Raw genomic sequence first — 22,235 nt, 5'->3', positions numbered from 1 at the left:
CACCCCTGGTATGAATTGCCATATTGATCAACTGTACTGTAAACCCAGGATGCACTGGATTCCCTGTACTTAAACATGTATAGGTAAATATTACAGTATTACAAAAATGGCCTCTGTTATGAAGATGTTTATTGATTGTATTCTGCCGAGACATAATCTGCTGCTGTGGCGATCGTCTGTTCCTCCACCTCTGATGTGGGCTAGTCAGTCGTGCTGCTTCAATGTTGCTGCAGCTGCTCTCCTGACTCCCATCCCCTCTCCTCCACAACACTAGCGCCTCTCATACACAGCAGAAAAACTAACACTCTGACAAGTGATGATGATGATTTAACGTATTTTAGAAGAGAAGCCGACCGACTATCAGTGGCCAATTGTGCCAAAAAAAATTGAGAGGAGACTGTCGCTGTGTTGGCGAGTGCATATGCGTCTGGATGCACGTGTGTTTACGAGAGGCTTTGCTCGAGCAGCTTTCGTGCCGCAAAAAAGTGAGACCCAGACAAGGGGCTTTCTGTCTGAGTGCAGCTGCTGTCTCCTCGTTTATTGAGTTAGAATTTATTATTCAGCCATTTTTCTGTGTTATGTCCTCCAGAGCAGGAGGGAGACGGAGAGGGAGAGAGAGAGAGAGAGAGGGAGAGGAAAAGAGAGGGGGCCTAGCAACAGCACAGGAGTGCGTACCCATTGGATAGTTTGATCTTCCTGAGTGGCACGGCTGTTTTTAGCACAGAGCAACAGCCTGGCTCTGTACTGGTTGCATTGATGGGAGAAAGAGGGCGAGCTGCTTTGTACCAAAGGCAGTGAACAAGCATTAAAGGCCACGTTTGGCTGTTTGAAGCCCGCCGGGTCACGTTGTTAGTTTGAGAAAGAACTGAAGTTGGTGGCAGTTGAAGGTCAAAGCGGCTTTTTATTTATCAGGAGCTGCAGCAGGGCTTTGGTGCCAGTGCAGTGTGTCAGCAACCACCTCTTTACAACTGTGTTTCTGTCCTCATTGTTGTTCAGGATTATGCTCAGCTGACTGTCGTCGTTTTTGGTCAACGAACAAAAAAACAAAAAAAGACCCACCACCAACACAATTTCCCAGACAGAGGCGCTACATCATCACTCCTTCCTCCTGCTCCTCCGCGCCCAAAGAAGGGTGTGCGTTAATTTCATGGATTTATCTGCTAATGGCCTCCCTTCTTCCTACTGTCCCTCCCATATCTGGCATCTCCAGCCTGGTCCGAGCCGACCGCCGTCACTCCCTCTTTCTCCTCCATTAGCTCAGTCTGGTTGGTCTGAACCTGCTGCAGGGGAGGGAGGGGGAGGAAGGGGAGGGGGGGCTCGCCGCCTTGTTCTTTTTACCTTGTTAACGGGAGTGCTGCTGTCATCTCACATGATTAGTGTGAACATCACATCGAACCAACATACAGTAGATTTAAGAGCAGTGTCAGTTTTGTATGGCGTCATGGTAAGAGCTGCGTCTGATGATTGTCCTCATGTTCAATTAATCCTCAGGTATTTTTGATGTGTAACATGACTTAAAGGGATAGTTCAACATTTTGCCAAATTGGCCCATTGCCTATAGTCATAGCAGTAGGTTAGTTACCTTTAATTGTCGGTGCAAGCTATTTTTTGAACGGCAGAGCAGAGCCGTGAGCTGCTCAGAGCTACGCTACGGAGGCTCATGGGATTTCTTGATTTCCCTCATCAAATACACAATCCAACAACTCCAAAACGGTCTGGTGGACAAGTTGTGACCTGCACATTCACCACGCTATGAGATAAAAAACTGCCTCCAATGGGAACTCGCATCAGCGGTTTTGCATGAATTTACCTCTAAAACAACCCTGTCTCATAATGTTCCGTTATTATCTCATAGTGGTGAATGTGCAGGTCACAACTTGTCCACCAGAGCGTTTTGGAGTTGTTGGATTGTGTATTTGATGAGTTTGATGAGGGAAACCAAGAAATCCCATTAGCCTCCGTAGCGTGGCTCTGAGCAGCTCACGGCTCTGCTCCGCTGTTCTAAAAATAGCTTGCACCGACAATTAAAGGTAACGAACCTACTGCTAAGTTTTTTTGTTGTTGTTTTTAAAATGGCCACTCTAAGTCCTCAGACCCATTTTTAAATATAACTTTTTTTGTTCCAACAACAAATTTAAACCAAAAGATATTCAGCTCATCATGGAAGAAAAATGGAAATTGGTATCTAGGAAGCTGGGACCACACATTTTGGGGGCTTTTAACATAAACAACACAGCGAAGCATTAACAGCAGTGCGAGCAGCTCTGTCGGTGCTTTGATCCAAATTTTGCATTTTAGCATGTTAGCATTAATTAGCATCGCTTTAGTTCGCAACACAAAGTAGCTGCGGCTGAGGACGACGAGAGCTCGGGTCGTTTTTCATGATAGGCTGTGTAGTGATGAACCAAAGTGCTGACCAAATTAAAATCTTACCTGATGTTGATGTTTGATGGAAGGTCAACAAGAAAAACAAAATGTCAGTCTTTATGGTTGCTCAAGGTGAAAGTAGGATTCATCACCACCTCATAACTTCATTTTAATCCATCCAGTAGTTGTTAAAAATGTGATAATAAATACAGTAATAATAATAATACACCTGTAATATAGAAAAGCACATCAGATGTTAATAAAGGAAATAGTACAGCTCCTCTTTATGAGTGCACCAGAAACACTCGACTGTATTTACGGGGACTTTCTCTGTCCCTGTTGTGTGTGTAGTGTGAAGTTAGTGTGTCGCTATGGTTACCGAAAGGAGATTCCTGACCCAATACTCTCCTCAACGCCACGTTTCACTGGCCTCCTTCTCTAACACCAGATTTTATACAGCTGCTATATCTGTATCAGTGTTTGTGCAATCGACAAGCACACGCTCTGACAGTAACTGGGTCCGTCAGTAGAATTTCATGATATATTTAACATATATAGAAGAATATACATAATATTATTGAATGGCCCCATCACTAAACGTATGTATCGTGTCATTGATGGGTAGGCTGTACAATGTGGGAATAAAGGTTGAATTCAACTTATACAAACTGTCACAATATTACTATTATTGTACTGATGGAAATGTGCTTGGAGACACTTTACTCTGGTCCAACGCAATGCATAAAGTTCATCTTTGAGGCCTCGCTCCTCATCGCAGATGCAGCGCTAAGACACATAGGTCACTGACACCAAGGTTGTTGGTGCGAGTGTTTGTGTTTTAAACGGCCTCATGCTTGTCGTCTGTCTGTCTGGTGTGTGAGGTCGTGTGAATCCTCTTGAGTGCTGGTGTGGGAGACGGGTCCTCTCTGCCTCGTATACGTAGTTCTGCTGCTGCTGCTGCTAAACGCTTTTTTTGTGTGTGTGTGTGTCCTCTCATCTCAGCATGACATCATCCATCACCGTCAGAGTATCTGCACCATGACGTCAGTTTGCCCTCTGTGTTTTTTTTTTTTTTAATTTTCCATTGCTTTAGTGCTCTGTCAGATGTGCAGCGTGCTTGTGATCAGCAAATGCAAGCTGCTGTCTTGTGTGGGTGTGGTGGTGATTACGAAGCATGTGGCTGACTCTCCGTGGAGGTAGTTTAGCAGGTTAACAGCTCATCTGCAGGGGGAGACAGCTGCCGTCAGCCCAGGGGTTTAATGAAGACTGCAGTTCCTCCGCCGCCGAGTGTGTGTGTGTGTGTGTGTGTGTGTTGACCTGCAGTGTTCCTGCAGCACTATCTTCACCTTCCACACAGGCTCTGGCGGGGATGAAGGACACTGCTTCAACGACATTCTGGGGCAAAATGAATTGCTTTTAGATACATGGCTCGAAATCTGATTTAGGATTTGTCAAGCAGCCAAAAGTGACAAGTTAAAAGGAGTATGAGGGATTACTTCTGATCTAAATGGTTTGTGGCAGTGACCGCTGATGCAGGAAAAGCTTCAGCTGCCTAAAACACAGAATCGTGTCAGACCAAGTTAGTATTCATTCATTGAAACATTTCTTTCAATGAGCTCAAACAATACTTAAACTTTTTTTTTTTTAATCAAATTTGGCAAATGAATCAGCAACTATTGTGATCATTGTTTAAGTCAATGCCAAACTTTCTATGGCTCAGTGCTTCTCCTCGTCTCTAATGATAGTAAATAGATTTGAGGATCTGAGGTTTGGCTGTTTGCTTTAGGAAAATTGTAATTTTGGTTTTTGAGGTTTTAAAGATACCCAGTGAAGGTTGCTTTTGGTTATAAAGAATCTCATATTAATGTGGGTAAATCTACATTACCCATACTTATTTAATTTATGTGTCCATTTTCACTAAATATATCGTTTTATCTTTGTGGTTATTTTGATATTATTATTTTGTGGTCGACTCACCCAGCACTTCCTCGGAAAGACAGAGCAATTTACTGCAACTGACTACGTGCATGCGCCGACAGAGACTAGCAGAGCAATTTGATGGAGAGAGCAGAGCAGCTCGGTGTCACTAAACCTCAGCCGTCCAGGTGCTCCACGTCCGTCTCACACTCTACGGCGGGCTGAACGAGACTCGGTTCTCCTCCTCTGCCCAGACTCTCTCCTCTCCTCTCACCCACACTTGAGCACCCAGCCTGCTCCGGGACTCCGCTGTCCTGCTAGAGGCTGTTCTTAAGGATTTTAAATACATTTCCAAAGTAATTTGCCTAAAACTGCTCACAAAAAGTTAGTCTGGTGCCCTGATGCGCGAGCCAGATAAGCGTCCTTACGACAATACGCGATGGAGCAACAATGAAAAGATCATTGGACAATGTGGTGTTAATACCTTAATGTCATGGCCTCCATTCAATAAACAGTTTAATTTATAAACCCAATTATTTGTTATCTACAGTATGTGACCTCTGGAAGGGTTTTTATAACAGTTTCCTGTTGCTCGCTGGGCATCTGGTTTGTTCAGATACATGTATCACTTGTGGTATAATCATACTATATATTAATCAAGCCTGTATGCTGAATGAAGTTTATTGAAATAAAAAAGATCGGGAGACATATTCATCAGTAGTTCTTCAAACAGCACGTTTCATTATGTATGTGTGCGTATGAATGGTGCTCTGTGTTCGTAAGATTAGCACGCTTGGCAAAGTCATGTCAGAGCAGGTATTTTTATGCCCCTGCGCCACCAGAGCTGGAGGTATATTATTTCCGGGCTGTTCGTCCGTCCATACCTCCATCTTGGTCAGACTTTGGCACAAACACTCACACGGACTCAAGGATGAACTGATCGGATTCCCAGATTCTTTTTTTCTGAAATAATAACTGCGTGTGCTGCTGCAGTCATGCACAAATACTCAGAAGTATTTGCCTTTTCTCTTTCTAGAAAGCAGGTTATTTATTGGACTGATAGCTACAAGGCAGAGATACAGAACCGGTCATAGAGGACGGTGAGAGTCGAGCATATGTTTTCACTCTCCAGCTTTATCTCTTGTCAGTGCGGTTTATTTGATTTCAGTCATGCCACTGTGGAAAATCCAAAGCTGGCTCAAATACTTCACCTGTCATTTCACAGTGCTTTAAAAATGACTTATTTGTTCATAAATATCCAGTTTGATTGAAACCAAATGTTGAAACACTTTTAAATTAAAAGGACTGATGTTTCTAATTCAGTGTTAATCACTGTGTCTATTTATCCATAGAAACAACAAACCATGTTAGATGAGTGCTGGTTAGAAGTGTTGTTGATTTCCAGTATAACATGCTGTTAATGTGGTGAACTCTCTCAGAAAGTGATGCATTAATTATGCAGCATAAGATCTTGTGGGACTTCATTAGCGCTTTACTCCAACGTGATTTAAAGACATAGTTGTTACACTGTTTGAAATCACTCTTGACTCTTCTTTTTAATTTTTAGCTTAACAAATTGTGCTTGATCGTTGTGATGCGCCAAGGGGAAAAACTCTTGTCTGTGTGAATTGATTTAGGTTATCAAACACATTATTCTGCGGTCCTTGTTCCTCACTAAAAGTCACTATTAAGTGTCACTCTGTCTGTCTGCTTTCACACTCATCCGTCCTCCATCCTCTCTCCTCGTCAGGGCCGCTGCACACGTGAGAACTGCAAATACCTGCACCCACCGCCTCACCTGAAAACCCAGCTGGAGATTAACGGGAGGAACAACCTGATCCAGCAGAAAGCAGCGGCAGCCATGTTGGCTCAACAGATGCAGTTCATGCTGCCTGGGACACAGCTGCAGCCCATAGTGAGCAGCCCACACTAACACTACCAGTTTTTAATTAATGCTAGTGCCACCAGTCATGCCTGCGGGCGGAGCTCAACCAACAGAAGCTGAATCTTTCTCTTGCAACAAAAGGAAAAAGAGGATTCTTCTGTCTGTTTAAAGATGAAATCCAAACTTACAGTACTTGCTTTGGCTTTCTGTTCATTTACAGTGAGAATTATTATGTAGAAATCCTTGCCAAATACAATCAAGTTGACAAATGTTCACGTTGGACTTCACACGATAAACTGATTAATTTTTGATTGTCAAAGGTCAAGCTTACCGTGACCTCACAAAACATGTTTTGGTATGTAATGGTAATAATGTGGTTCATCTAGTTGTCACGTTTTGTTAGTAACACTTCATAATAAGTACACACTATTAGTTAAGCATGAATAAATACTGAATTCTTCATTTACAATGCATGAATACTCATAAGTATGTAGCTCATAAAACTGCATACTAATGAGTATTCATGTGTTATAAATGATAAATTCAGTATTTAATGCTTAACTAATGCTTAATAGTGTGTACTTATTATAAAGTGTTACCGTAATTTGTCACTTAAGATGGATATGATTTTGCTCAGCCAATAAGAAAGGAAGGATTGAAGGCCCATCTAAGTCTTTGAAACAACAAGGTTGCCTAAATATAAAAAGTGACAGTGAAACTTGATTAATTATACATTACAAGTTTTTAAAATGTCAATTAGTTTTAAAAACTAATTGTGTGGCCGGAGGAACCTGGGTTGTTCTCCTTACTGTGTAAAATCCCGAGTACCGGCTGTGGTATCACTAAATCTTCTCTAGCTATCATTAGCTTCATTGAAAGCTCTGCTGCTATAACTCGTTTTAATGTGTCTCTTGTCTCTGCCGTCCTCTCCCTCCCTCAGACAACGTTCCCGGTGACACCCTCCCTGGCAGCGAGCCCCGGTATGGCATTCAGTCCATATCTCAGCCACATGGGCCCAGGCATGGGCTTGATGCCTGAGCTGCTGCCCAGCACTCCCCTTCTGGTCCCTGGGAGTCCCACCAGCCTGGCAGCCATGGGCAACGGCACCTCCGCACAAAAACATGTGCGCACAGACAAGCTGGAGGTATGCGTGCGGCACTGCGTGCAGTTGTTGTGTTTCTATGTTTGGCCAAAGTATGATGAAAGGTAAATGTTGATCTGTGCCGCCAGGTCTGTCGAGAGTTCCAGCGCGGTAACTGCACACGGGGCGAGAGCGACTGCCGCTACGCTCACCCCCTGGAGGCCGGCATGGTGGACTGCAGCGAGAACTCTGTCATCGTCTGCATGGACTACATCAAGGGCCGCTGCAGCCGAGACAAGTGCAAGTACTTCCATCCTCCTGCTCACCTGCAGGCCAGGATCAAGGCCGCGCAGCACCAAGCCAGTCAAAACACCATCAACAACACAGGCCTGGTGAGTGTTTGGCAGCTCTGCAACAGGAGCAAACACAGAGAACTCTTACAAAGTAAACATTGAACAGGGGTTGAATGTTTTTTTAACTGCTTTGACACTGCAGTGAGACAGTAGTCGTCCTTCTTGTTTTGCACTTGGATATTGTACCGATGCAGTGGAGGATCAGGCTGTCACAGTATACGCCTTAGCCAGCTGGAAATCTGAGATAGTAGTCTGGGGATTATGTGTTTTTTTATGAACGTCTGCTACTGTGCATGTGTCTGGGCCTGTATTAGTGAGGCAAGCTACAGGGGGCTAAAGTTAGCATTGTAAGCAGCTGTGACAAAATCAGGTCGATCTGCAGTGCTGAATCTGATGCAAAAAAAAGAAAGAAAAAAAAGTGGAACGTGTTACTGGAAAAACATAATACAAATACACAACTGTAAAAAGAAACTAAATGGGTACGAGGTTTATAGATTTTGGCTTTTATTCAGTTGTTGTTGCTGCTAATGCTGTTTGCTACCGAAGTGCTGAACGACTACTACTGTTCTCCAAAGACACCAGCTGTTCACATTTAAAAGCATATTCCTGCATCAGCCCTGGCATCAAATCCTGCAGTGGCAAACTGTGTGTTTCCGTCGTGTCTCATATTATGTTACTGATATAAGTCAAAAGTTGTCTCTCTCACCTTCCGCTACAGTTTGATGTTTCAGCTCTGGGCCCATTAGAGAATGAAATCATAGCAATCCCATTTTGCTCTTGGCCTGACCTCTGGATTGTCCTACATCGTCTCAGCCAGTCTTAGATGCTGCAGTGTCCTCTTGTGGTGGTAAACAGAAACATTCACGCCAGCAACAGGATGTTAAGTCTGAGAAATACCACTGTACATTTACCTCTCATATTCCTCTAGGCGTAAACTGCAAGGGAAAATGTTGTGGCCTGCAGGCGCCAGTTGTTGAACGCATATTTCTTTTCTTTTTTTTCTCTTCCTCCCGTTCAGCCTCTGCCTCCAGGCGTCGTGCAGCCGCTACCAAAGAGGACGATCTTAGAAAAGAGCAACGGAGCTGCCGCCGCCGTCTTCAACCCCAGCATGTTCCACTATCAACAAGCCCTGGCCAACATGCAGCTTCATCAACCAGCCTTCATCCCCACTGGTGAGTCCCTGAGCACATCAAATACACCGAGACACAGTCCGTCCATTGTTAACACACACACACACACACACACACACACACATGGGGGGGGCTACAGAGGCACTACAAGGCTTATCTCTTCAACATGCTCCACTTTACCTCTGCTATCAGAGCATGCTTCTCTTCCTACTCTGGTCTCTTGTGTCGCCTGTATTTGATTTCAGTCTTTGCTTGATGTGTGATAAGAATTTTCGAAACCATAAACAAGGTCAGAGAGCAACACGTTGCAGTATCAGTACAAACATGGCTGGTGCATGGATCGGTGGGTGCATGCTTTGCAGGTACTATGAGAGCTTTGCAGTCAGTCTGTTTACTGTAAAAAAAAAAAAAGAGTTGCATGTCTTTTGGTTTTGATTTTAATTAGAAACACTGACATTATGGCTGGAAATGTATAATCATATTTCACTTGAGGAAACCATTAGTTGAGTTCAATGAATAGCTCACTGACAGAAGTTATTGCCTCAACTAAGCCATTTATGAAGTCAAAATGCCAAATATTTGCTGGTTCCAGCTTCTCAGGGTGAGGATATATTGATGTGTAGAGAGCAATAACTGTAACTTGCGTATCTAGATGGTGTTGGTCAGAAATTAAGATTTACTGTCACTGTCTTTTGACTTTTCATTGGTTAAACAATTTAAGGCAATAAAAAGTAGTAGTTGTAGCCTCTGATGACCCTAATACTCTGAAGAGATGATAGTACAAAATACTCCTGCATATTTATTATACACAGGTTTTATGCTAATTTCTTGTTTGGATGTACATGTACAGGGCGATTTCTACACTGCAGTAAAACTGTTATGAGCTTCAGTGTTTTGTCTCTGTGTCGGCTGAAAGCAGTTTGTGCTCTCATCTCTTCCTGATCAACAACTTGTTTTTGTCATTTTGCGTATCAGCACATGTGCAATAACTATGACAGAACGTGAAGTGGTTTGTGTTGTCTGCACTTACCTGAAGCTTTTGACTTTTACCTTTTGACAATTATTCTTCTTAACCACGATTGGTTATCCATTTTGTTTTCCTGCTGCATCCGTTTCTTGTTTTATGTGGCTGTACATAACGTGGCAGGCTCTGTTGTGTGCATGTTGCCCTCTGGTGCCTCTGCTAGACCAGCTGTTACACTGCATGTACACAGAGGCCTTTACTGAGTGATTCATTTACTGGAGGACAACATGGCTGCTCTGAAAAGTATGTTTGAGCCAGCCAACTAATAATCATGTATTGTTTGCAGTGCTGTCAACACAACACAGATACAACACAAAGTGCTCAGACCTCTCTAATGCTTTAGCCTTATTCCAAAATGAAAGAAAGTGTAGTTTCTCTGTTGTCCATCCAGTTTCAGTGCCTCATAATGACAAAGCAAAAACTGAATTTTAGAAATGTCACTTTGACACTTTAAATTCAGCTCAGTTGCCTCTCATTTCTCCTGACACAACCAGGACTCTTCCTGACGCAAGCTCCCTGGCCAGACTGGCAATCATCAGGCCAAGACCAAGACCAGACGAGGAAGCAGTAACATTGCAGTGACATTGTCAGTGCCTTAAACACTTAGACCAGCAGGGTGCCCTAAAGAATAGATAATGTTTTAAAACTCTGCTCTGACGGTAAAAAATGTAAATTTTGCCATCTAAAAGAATCAGATACTCAGGAAACGACATGATATTCAGGTGCAGATGTAAATGCAGTGGTAAGTTATTTCCTGAGAAAGGTTTATGTTTAGTTTCATATCACACAAGCCTGAAATGGGGAGTTTTAAGCAGTCACAACTCCATTATGTGATAATAATGTCACTGTGATGGAGGGTAAAGCTGTGGTGGTTTACTGTCCCTCTCTCTGACAAGCTCCAGGATCCTGTAAGTTGAGTTTTACACCATGAACCTGAAGTAAAGAGAAACCAATGGCTGGTCTTCTTCAGCAATGTGAATATATGACATCACATTTCAGATAATAAGTTCAAACTGCTGAGGTTTTATCAACGTTACTGATGTAGGAGTTCATTCAAAGAGTCCAACAACAGATTGTAATGTTGTATTAATATTTCAAGACAATAATATGATAATCACTTATTTTGGAGCATTCAGACTGTTTCATTGCATCTTGTCTATGTCTGTCTGTCTACTGTCACATTAATTGTGTATGCAGTTCATTAATTCATTTCAACTCTGTGAGCATGTGTGTTAGCATGGTGTGTGTGTGTGTGTGCAGGTGTAGCCAGCTCAGGTAGCTCAGGGAAGCAGGACGAGGGCCAGCAGTCGATGCTCTAGCTGTAAGCCTTCCTCCCGTCTCTTGTAGGACTTATGAAACCCCCGGCCCCGCTGGCAGCGGAGGGCCACTGGGAAAGGAGGGAGTGGAGCAGCTGCAGGCAAACCCCCAGTCGCTTCCTGTCAGTACCTGGACTCAGTGGTGAGGGGACTCCCTGTAGGTTATCCCTGTCTAGACAACACCTGTACCAGCCCCGTGAAACCTCCCCAAAACCAAGATGAACAGGTTTAAACACAGCTGAGCTGAGAGCAGAGTAGTGTTTCCCAGTTCTTATCACAGCTGTGTGATGGAAATAGTCATAAAATGAATGCAAAGATCATCTGAATTTTTCAGCTTTTTAGGCTGATAACAAAATGAACATACTGAAATATTCAAGAATCAGCTCCACCCTTAAAATAGGAAGGCACAGTGTCATTTGTAGAGATGCTGATCTTAGCTGTAGTCACGAATATTACAGATGAAGGATGTTCAGTATTTCCTGAAGATGTTAGATGGTATCTATCTGCCTGTGTGTGACCACTTCTCTTTATGCATTTCATGACTTTGTGTTCTCCACCATGCTGCCTCTCTGCTGCACACGGAAATAATAATAGTACTGTGCAACATTTAAAAAAAATAATTTCACTGTCAATAAAAGTAGAAACTCTGGAGATAGAATAAAGAAACCATGTTTTAATGTGTCTGTTGCTGTTATAAAGAGTGAAATTTGTAGGCTGCGTTTGCCACTGGTGGGAAAATATAGTGTTGCAATTGTTGTTGTGTTGATGTTCACGAGATTAAAAATGATAAGATTGAAAAATCCTTTCTTTTAGTCTTTTAAACTGCTAGATCCTACGTTTCCCATCATGCAACCAAAAGCAGTTTTTCATTAGCTCGCCCACACACGTCAAACGCCGCTGCACAACCTGACGGTGTTTTCAATCACTCCGCCTGATTAGACGTCTCGTCAGGTGGGAACCGGGTGAAGTGTTTGGATCGGTAATAATGTGGTGTCACCAAACTCTGTGTGCGATACGATAATGTTTATGTACCAACAGGTCCAACAAAACCAGCAGAGGTGTGTGTGAGATGAGATCCATGAAGCACAACTCACACCTGTGTCGGTGAACGAAGGGTTTATTTAAAAATATGAATGGTTTCCAGCCACGCTATATTTAACCCCCACTTAATGTGTAATATTTCTACAATCCAGAAAGGTCTACTACTTTTAACTCCTGGAGTTAATGCAAATATAAACATTCAGCATACAATACATTTCTGAGATGCTGGATTGAGTGAGACTATAAACGTTATAAATCTCTAATCCAAACTCGAACTAAAAAACATGACAGAACATCTTGTAATATTAACGATCTGTTCTTTTTTTTTTATCAAAGATTTCGAGGAATATCTCCCTCATTAAACATTTTGTCGGACAGAAACCATTTAAAATGTATTAATGTAAATCTATTTTACATACTGTAGATAATATATGCACTTCTTTACAACAGAGTGTTGAATTGCTTTATTGAGTGATTATTGAGTCTAATGTCTCGTTTTTGTGATGTAGTTACTGTTTTTTTTTTTTTACAGTAACTACATCACAGGATATTCAGAAGTCAAAAAGTGAGCGGGAAATGTTCAAAGCCAAGCACTGAATCACAAATAATCAATGAAAATATGTACATTTTATTGGCAGATTCCGATCAATATTGTAATAATTGAGCTACAGGAGGTTTTTTAAAGAAGCGATAAACTACTGAAAATCCTTTTGTCTCTGATGGATCATTTGCTCCCTCCATACACATGCTCTGTCCATTGAATACAATTATCAGATACTCCAGTCTGATTAGATTGTATGACTGTGTATTGCCTTGTTGACGACCATTTGTAAGTGGACAATTTTCTTTTTTTTTTTCATTTTGTAACTGGTTGGCTAATTAAATATGTAATTTTCTTTATCTCTTATTTTGTTTGCATGTGTCTTGATACTTGTTCAAATTCATCCTGCCGATATCACTTGACTTGTGCCATGACTTTTTGATCCTACGCATTTTGCCATGGTAACCATATCATTCCTGTCCCCCCTCCTCCTCCTCCTCCTCCTCCTCCTCCTCCTCCTCCTTCCCGCCCACATCCTCGTCCTCTGTCTTTCGTCTGACTCGCCTGAATAAAAGTTCCCATGATGCACGGTGCCACCACCTCCACTGTTTCGTCGGCCTCGACCCCAGTCACCAATGTTCCTTTCGCTGAATCTGCTGCCGCGAATCAGGTTTGCTCTTTCATTTCAGTTCTCTTTTATTTCAGCTCTGTAGGGTCTGATCCGAAATCCATCAGGTTAGAGAAACACCTGCTCGTAGTGTCACATGTATTATGTTCACATTTCATCTGTCCCTTCACTGATGTGAGCAAATGAAAACAGAATTTATTTTGAGTGCAATCTTAAAATAGGTCACTGTTTTCATCTAAGTGTCTTAGTTTGAACCATGTCATTGCTCACTGTCTGTCTTCATTGTTGCTTTACATAATCTCTGGACATACAGTGTGTGGTCTGGCAATGCTGCTGTTGCTGTAATATAATATAATATAATATATACCTCTCCTTAACGTTTCAGTGAATCTCCCTCCACACATGGAACCGAAATAAGCATCCGAGTTACTTTCTAATATTCTGTCCTGTGCCGTATTTATTGGAGTATTTGTTTCGTCTTTTTCATTTGTGGAGCATAAAGAAACTGTGCATCACCATCACTCTAAATCTAATTAACGCAGGTTAAATTATGTCATTTATTAGCTGAACCACACTTTTGATATTAGTCAATAAAAAACAAAGCTTGTGAGTTTTTCTTTTCTATTGAGCAGCAGTTTCCTTACATAATGTTGTATACAATGATAGGCCACTTTGACCTTATATTATTGACCTTATTAGATTCTTTAATTTGCTGTGTGAATATTATCCACAAGTCCATTGTGATGCTGAAAGAACATATAGTTAACCAGAAAAGACTGCATAAACATTTCAAAAATAGAATATGTAAAATATTGTTTATAAAACTAGATATCAATGATATCAGTGGTTTAATTAGTTTCTTGGTTTCTGAACAAAAACCTTTTTGCTCCATCTCGGAGACAACATTTTCTGCCGTCTTTTGTTCATTAGGGAAACTTCCACAAACTCAAATATTAACCCTTACTCCATTATATATCACAACAAATATGAAGCCTCAGTTTTGTTTTTTGTTAATATTTCTGCTCACACGTTTTATTTTGTAATGCCTACTTATCTCTCACTTCATGCAAATGATCAGACAACTACAGGAAACAAAATCAGATTTTAATGTATATAACTGTAACCACAAAAATTATTTTCTGCCCAATTTAGGTCTGTGTTTTGTTTAAATAATAGAAATAGAAAATAAATAGATAATGTATCTGAATTCTCATTATCTGACTTTTGTTTTGGTATAAAATAGCTCAAAATATTCATTGCTGGCTGCTTCAGTTTAGCAATGATGAAAACACTTACTCAGTACTCATATTCCACTTGATCACTTAATAATTTTTAAATGAATATTGTTCAAATCCGGAAAAAAAACGTACTAACTGTAGTTTATAGATTCATCTGCTGAAGGTAATTAAGAGATGTTTGTTTCTGTGTGAATTAATTGCTCCTCCTCCTCTCTCCCTGCCCCCTCTCTGCTCCAGTAGATCCCTCGGAGCTTCTGACTTCTGATCCGGTGGAGCTTCAGTGCGTTCCCATGGAAACCCATTTCTGTCCCATCCCTAAAGTGCTGGTGGCGGCTCCAGTGGCACTAAACTCAGTAAGCCTTTCCCGAAACCCCAGTTAAAGTCTCTGAAACGTGCGCAGTACCAGGGTGGTCGTCCCCTCTGAATGCAGCAAACATGTGCCTCACCCACGGTGCACACACACACACACACTGACTGAGTGGCAATGTCAAACTTCTTATACAACATTATGAAAGGTAGGAAAAGCTGCGATGGTTCACGCAATACAAGCCTGGACGTATTACTGTTGCTTTAAAGCAGCCACCTTGATGCATACTGACTTGATCAGGCTGAGCAATCGAGCTCCCTCGTTCTTACAGCCATACATGCCCACACCTTAAAAGTGCAGCATACAGTACATATGCATACAAACACACACACATACATGCACATACACAAATGCACACATACGTACATATTAAGACTAAAAGCCCTTTATGGGTTGGAGCCATTATATACGGCGACCCAACACATTTGACTGTTCCAAAGTCAGAAACTCTGAAAAATCAATTCTGGAAATTCAGACAGTTCAAGCGGCACCTGTGGACGGGCCGCTGGTCTACAACCATTACGTGTTGTCAAAATGGAAGAGTGTTTCATATCATATGTTATGTTTACGTTTGAAGATGGCTACAAATATAACATTCGTCCTGTACCATGTATACCATTCAGTTTGTTCTCAGTCTCAACTTGGCTGACGAAATGCCTGTGAGTTGTTGTTAATTTGTTTGTGCCTTTGTTTTATCAGCTCGGCTGCAGAGGAGACTTAGTTTCCCCCCAAAATATTTCAAAAACACTCAACAACAACATACATAGATAATGTTATTTACAATTATAGGCAATATCTGTTGGTACAAAAATACTGTGTATTAGTCTATAGTTCCTATAGTAAGAATATCTAGTAATAACAGTGATCACAACTTTATATTGCCTCTTATGTTCAGTATGGTTTCAATCAGTTTTTAGGCCACAGGTTTCATAGTCAGTGTCTTGGACTTACTGGATAAAACTTTTACCTTCTTTTCTTATCATTTACTTTTGATGCAACCACCTTAACAAACAAAATATGAATTGAAAGAGTGACATAATATTCAAATACAATCACTTCTGAACTGAAGGGGCTGAGTTGAGAGATTTTTCTGAATGTGGCACTTAATTTCTGGATTTAAGACACAAACTGCCTTAAAGCAGATGAGCTCTGTATTCGAAGGCTCAGCTCTAATAATTCAAACCGTTGAATCTGAGTGAAGTATCTTGACCCGTGATGTCAGATCAGCGATTCTTGCCTGTTATTGTCTTGTGACTGCAAAGGGAAGTTTGTCATTTTCACTGTGATTTTGTGTCCAAAAAATGACAATCTACCAGCTGAGTCATGTTGACGCCATAATACAACACTGAGTCCTGGCCTCAGCCACAAACCCAGATTTCCAACTTAGCTGAAGTCAAGAGAAAAAGATATATGTTATGGTCAGATCTAAGATTACAGACTTTTATCATTGGCACCTCTTAAACTTTTACACCTGATGTCAGAGATGGAAGCTGGATTTGTTTCCTGATGTTGTGCCTAAAGTCTGTGTGTGCCAAGCGATGGTATATGCAAGGAGCTTCCCCATTTGATGCAATACCTGGATATCTCCTCCTAATAATTGTCTCCCTCTTAAATGCAGATATGTATTTAAAAAAAAAAAAAGGCAGTTTGTTTGTGTAAGTGTCTCCGTTCATGGAGAGTCTTGGATTGAATGAGTGGCACAAGATTTTTTATGTTTCATGGCTCTTCAGGGAGAAAGCTTAGAACTTGAAAATGTCCTGTCTGAATCTAAAATGTGTTGTCTTTTCTACTGATGTGTCCTTTCCGTCAAAAGTCGTAAGACTCTAAATATTCCAGCGAAAGTTGTTAAAACCAGAACTGAGTTGTGGCAAATTCAGGAGATTGAGGAATACATCAACCGTTTGATGTCTGATGGTAAAAAAAAAAAAAAAAATTACTAACCAGTTGGATTCCTGGTTTTCAAATGTCTGTAAGGAATTGCTCTGTAGGCGTGTCAAATTGAAAGTAACAGCTTTGGAAACTGGGCTGAAATAACTTTATCCAAATTCAAATGTGCCTCTTTCAAGTCTCCTCAAACCACAGCTGTCAATACACTGTAAGACCAGACCAGTGCTCAAAGATAGATGTGTTATTTGGAACATTATTATAACAGTAAATCATCTGTGCAAGTTTCTTCTCTGAGACAGCTGTGCTGTCTTATTGTTCATGTAAAGTAAATAAATCAGTGAGTTGTGTGCATAGTTAAGTGTGTTGACAGAGACAATGAATCACATATTTGGTTAGTTGTAAATGCTGCAGATATAACAACATTTCCCACTGAACATTATTCATTTTAAATAATGTCATTGTGTCGTGAATGTATCTAATGCAAAAACTCAATACATGCCCATCTAAAAGACAGGCATGTTGAAATGTAATGATTCACTATATATAGACTAATTCTGAGGTCACACAGGTACCATGCTGATACTGTGTTAAGACATATTAAAGTATGTGTATTGTTATATAGATTTATATTTAATGTCAGTGGGTGGTGTGACTACTTTTAGAGATATCTTTCACTCTCAGAAAAGGTATAGCTGAATTGTACTTTTTGAAGTACAAATGTACACCCTACAGGTACATTACAGTACCATTTCTTGCAGTCAGTTTTTGTACCCCAACCTTTGAAAGTACCCAAAGTGCCCAAAATGCACCTATAAACAATGATATAATCATTGGGCAAAATTGAGAAAATCAGTATGGTCCTCTTTTTTGTAGATTGGCCAGCTCTCCCCTGTTACAGTATGTGTACCTGCTAACTCCCACTCTTGTCTCAGAGACAAAAGTGTAAACTGGCCATAAAGTAGGAGTTAGTGCTGAAACAAGGATGTAATCCCTCACTGACTTCCCACCCGTTAGCCCTTCTACTGTGTTCAAGGGAAGGGCAAGTTGGAAACATGACTTCAGCTGAATTGGTATAAATGTGTCCCTTAAAAAAACACTACGACTATTCACTGTCTTTCTAAGTCACATTAGAAGATGAATACTGCTCTCATGTCTCATGTAAGCCAATCAGCTTAACATAAGATCTCAAAAGGATAAAGCTAGCAAGGAATTGAAATGAATTACATAATTAACATGTCACATATTGGTATTTTTAAATAAGTAGATAAATCAATGTAAAACAAAACAAAAGCAATGTGCAGTTTTAGGTGGGGCAGAGCAACAGCCAGGCGCAGCAACATTCTGGATTCTTGTTGTCGCAGTGAGGTTACCAAGCAACCAACACAACAGCCAGGTACAGTGACATTCTGGAATCTTGTTGTCACAGTGAGGTTGCCAAGCAACCAGCACTAAAGCTAGAGACATGCTGGGTTTAAGTCCAGTTTAGTGGGCTAATTAGGCTGTCGGTCATTTCTTAAAACCTAAACACAAGAACTGGACGAAGCATTCATACCATGTGAGACATCTACAGTTAAAAAAATCAACTCATCAGCTCTCTCTGGTGGACAAACTGTGTCATTTTGACATTGTCTTTCAATGACCTGAAATCCACTTTGCCATTTCTGTAATTCAATTTCTCTCATTACTGGCCAACATATAAACTCAGATTTGATATTTTCCCCTTGACTCTCCATAGTTTGAGCGTCATAATACATAGACATGAGAGTAATTTCAATCTTCTCATCTAACCCTGAAAAGAAATTGAATTATGTGTTTTCTAAAAAAAAAAAAAAAAATTAAAAAAGGCTGAAGTATTTATTTCCACTATCCTTTAGGCTACTTTGTATCCACATGTGTATCAAACAGTATGTAGCCTGTTATATGCTTAGTGTCATACAGCAATGTACTCTTTGTTACAGAGATACACTTGAACACTTCCTTTACCTCTGTTTTTGAGTGTGTTTAGCAGCTACGTTTCCTTAAGACTCGAAAGAATTTGAACGGCCATGTTCCTCCCCTGTTGATTAAATTGATGATTAAATTATCCAGACAATTTAATTTTACAGTTTTGAAAGACTAGGTTTGTCCAGCCAAGAAAACCCCTCTAGCCTTCATCTCCTTCCTCCATCACATCATCATGCCTTTACTAACTGCTGTTCAGCTGGAAAAAAAAACAAAAACAAACGGTATACTTGATACTTAAATGGTGCCTCTTGAGGCCAATGAATTTTAATGTACATTTAGACGTATGTATTGATGCACCAGAGTGTGTTAGTTATGGCATCTACAGTGTGGCCTGGGAAAAACTACGTTTCACCTCTTTTTCCCTTTCTCATTCTTTTAAACCTTATTTCCTTATGTGCAAAATGCTCTGATCATTGCGTCTAGTGACCAGATCCTTTAGCATGTGGACATTTGATTAAGTCCTGAGCATACTTTTCCCGGGGCGCAAACAAAGGGCCTTATCTCACGATCACTGTATAAAGATGTGATAACTGTGTATGAAAATGACATGTATTAAGTAATTAAGTTAAGCTTTTTTGTTAAATCTGACTTTAAGAAAACGCAGCATGAAAATAAAATAACTCATTTATATATATAGTTAATAGTTTGTGTAGACCAGGAAGAAAAAAATATATATGAAAAATCATTTGTATACAATGATGGAGTCATTGGTAATAGTTGCTGTTGCTATGGCAACAAAATGACAACATGGCTACCTTTCTATTATCCTAATTGTGAATTTTTTTCACATTAATTGAAATAACGTACAACACTAACTTATTCAAGAAGGGAATGTCTAATTAGTTTGTCTTGTTATTGCAACATGATTAAATATTTTGTATGGAAAACATAAATCCTTGTAATATCCAAAGGTCCTTAGGGGAGATCAGGTGTTTATTTTGTTTTGTTTATTTGACCTTAATTGTTCTTTTGTTCTTGTACATGGTGTTTTTGAGAAATAAGAATGGACTTTGGCTTTTAAAGCAAACACCTACTTGTCAGGGAGGTAAAGAGGCTTTTGGACTAATTGAAAGATCTTCATCTTTTTTTTTATTCCAAGTCAAACAAATCAGCGATCCTCATGGTGATGATGAGGAGGCGTGTTCCTCCTGCCTGCAGACTGAAGGCCGTCACTCAGTTGTCTCTGTGCGGAGGTTTGAGGTTTCATTAGGAAGTTCTCTTTCTTCAGTTTTGGTCAAGAACGTGGTCCAGAAGTCTCTTCCTGCCCAGCTGTGCTGGGTGATGTCGATCCTTACTGAGGTGTATATGAATGTGTGACGTTCACCTTGTTTGCACTTATGTACATAACTATGTCAAGATACTCAAAATTTATTTTGAATAAATATAGATAAGAGTTGATTAAAAATCAAATCAATGTATTGTTAATGATATGTCTATCATTTTATTACAGTATAAAAAGATCGCTTTGAGGGATCTGTTCTTTTGTTTGTTTGTTTTGCTGAAGCCCTTTTCCTCCTCAAGCATGACATTGCCTCGCTGTAAACCCCCAATAGTTTGCTTTAAAAAAGCTTTTCTCAGTTTATTTACAGCGGCATTTTTGGTTAAGTGATATCTGACCCTGATATCCAAGAACTGAGGTGGATTTGAGGAAATTGTCAGTCTGGAATATAATAAACCAGTACTATCCTTGTTATTATGTGCTCATGATTACAGAAAGGCAGGTGTATTCCTGTACTCCATTGATACACCAAAATAAAGCACAGGGTCGCTCCACCTGAAGGCTGCAAAACAGTCAAAAAAAAGAGGAGCAGATTAAAAAATAAAATCAGACTTTAGAGGGACATACATGTAAGATAAGTTCTCAAAGTTTTAAATTCACTTTGATTTCTGTTATTTTGTGAAATGGGTTCTTCTTTGCTCCCTTGTTGTCATTATCCAAAACAACAATAAATCTGAATTCTCCTCAGGATTTTAGTCAAAATTGCAAACAACCTGGTTTTCCAATGTTATTCTTGCAGCAGCAGCAGCAACATCCTTACGCAACTGTGTTCCTGCAGATTTGGACATATGATGCTCTTCAATTGCTCTCAGAGCCTGCAATTTTGTTGCCATGGCACTTGTCCTAGTGGTGGACTGACTGAGTCATCCTGGTGAATTGGTTCACAGCCCTCCGACTGTTGAATATTGACTTTAAAGTGTCTGTTCGCAGAGACGGATCTCTGCACGACATGTACCCAAACTCACCAAAGCTTCTCTACTGTGACTCACCAGCTCCCATAATCACTGCACGCTCAATGTACCGTATGGGAAAAGGTACCTGTGAAGTTGTATGAACATACTGTAGGTTTTCAGTTACCAACGAGGGAATAAGATTTTCAGTTTTATTTTAAAATGGATGTATTGTTACCATTATTTTAAAAAGTTAAGTTGTAATTGTGCCTTTATCATACTAAATGTAGTTTACCTTATTCATTCTACATGTGAATTGACTTAAAACAGCACAGGTGTTAAGTGTGTGTGAAAAAACGTATCCCTTTATTTAAAAATCCTCTGTTGGTGAGTCGTTATTACGTTGGGTACAGTCGCAGACTCAGTGACAGCCTACGGAAGGTGATGAGGGCCAAAGACTGTTCAGGACAAAGCCATATGAAAAAAAAACTCTCTCTGACACTCTAGGACAGACTTGAAAGTGACAGCTGTTTCTTAGTCACCTATCGCTTCACTCTGTTTTCTGCTTGTGGTGCTTGTATGTGCTGCTGTGCTACATGCCAATTTATTTTGCAGTGTATCGCTATTAAGAGTAAGTTACTGTGCCTATGATGAGTTCTGCGATTTCTGTTTTACCTTTAATAAAACACGTTATTGTGATCCTCCTGTTGTGGGTTTTGTTGTTGATTATCTTTTTGTGTCACCCATAATAAGAGATCTACCTTCTACCTTTTGTTTGTGCGTTTTGATTATCATCTGTCAAATATGTAGGCCAACATCTACATCCTCCAGTTAGTTTAGATTGTGGCCTTTGTATATCAGACCAAATAAACCAAATTGTTCTTTGTATCAATATTATTGCATTAGCATTCAAGCATTTGATGTACTGAGAAAAAACCCAGAAGATACAAAAACAGCTTTGAAGTTTCAAGTTTGTTGCACATGTTACACACACTTTACTGTGATGATAATACTGTATTAGCATTATAAGTAAACTTTTGCTATCATTGGCTGAAAAACTGTTTGAAAAAATTATTAATGGTATCCAAAATAATATTAGAACATTAGATGTATGTATATAATATATTGAAATATGATGGAATCTGTCACTACAGGTGACAGGCCAATGTGTGTGAGGAAAAGGAAATGTGAATATTTGCTGTGCAAGTTGATTTATGGTGTGCGGTGCGCCCCTAAATTTTCTGCTTGCGCTCCTAAAAAGAAATGTTAGTCTGGAGCCCTGCCATC

The 22,235-nt window shown here is 40.2% G+C and overlaps 1 protein-coding gene across 5 annotated transcripts in view; it reads left to right on the top strand.

Annotated features, from left to right (window-relative positions):
- The window catches only part of mbnl3 (muscleblind-like splicing regulator 3), a 33,084-nt gene extending 11,437 nt beyond the window's left edge, over nucleotides 1-21,647 (top strand). The window contains exons 3-9 of one of the 5 annotated variants that reach the window (XM_083980708.1): nucleotides 6,035-6,199; nucleotides 7,110-7,313; nucleotides 7,400-7,642; nucleotides 8,622-8,775; nucleotides 11,105-11,215; nucleotides 13,231-13,325; nucleotides 14,762-21,647. In XM_083980708.1, the coding sequence (XP_083836834.1) occupies nucleotides 6,035-6,199; nucleotides 7,110-7,313; nucleotides 7,400-7,642; nucleotides 8,622-8,775; nucleotides 11,105-11,215; nucleotides 13,231-13,325; nucleotides 14,762-14,779 (990 nt within the window). In that variant the 3' untranslated portion in view covers nucleotides 14,780-21,647. Of the gene's footprint in view, nucleotides 1-6,034; nucleotides 6,200-7,109; nucleotides 7,314-7,399; nucleotides 7,643-8,621; nucleotides 8,776-10,251; nucleotides 11,216-13,230; nucleotides 13,326-14,758 lie in introns of those variants that run through there. The other 4 variants (XM_083980709.1, XM_083980710.1, XM_083980711.1 and 1 more) reach the window with 4 other exon arrangements.
- The last annotated feature ends 588 nt before the right edge of the window (nucleotides 21,648-22,235 follow it).

Source organism: Trachurus trachurus (assembly GCF_905171665.1).
Source record: "Trachurus trachurus genome assembly, chromosome: 10".
Classification (NCBI taxonomy): domain Eukaryota; kingdom Metazoa; phylum Chordata; class Actinopteri; order Carangiformes; family Carangidae; genus Trachurus; species Trachurus trachurus.
The sequence above is the reverse complement of the archived record's forward strand: the minus strand, read 5'-3'. Positions and strand labels throughout refer to the sequence as shown.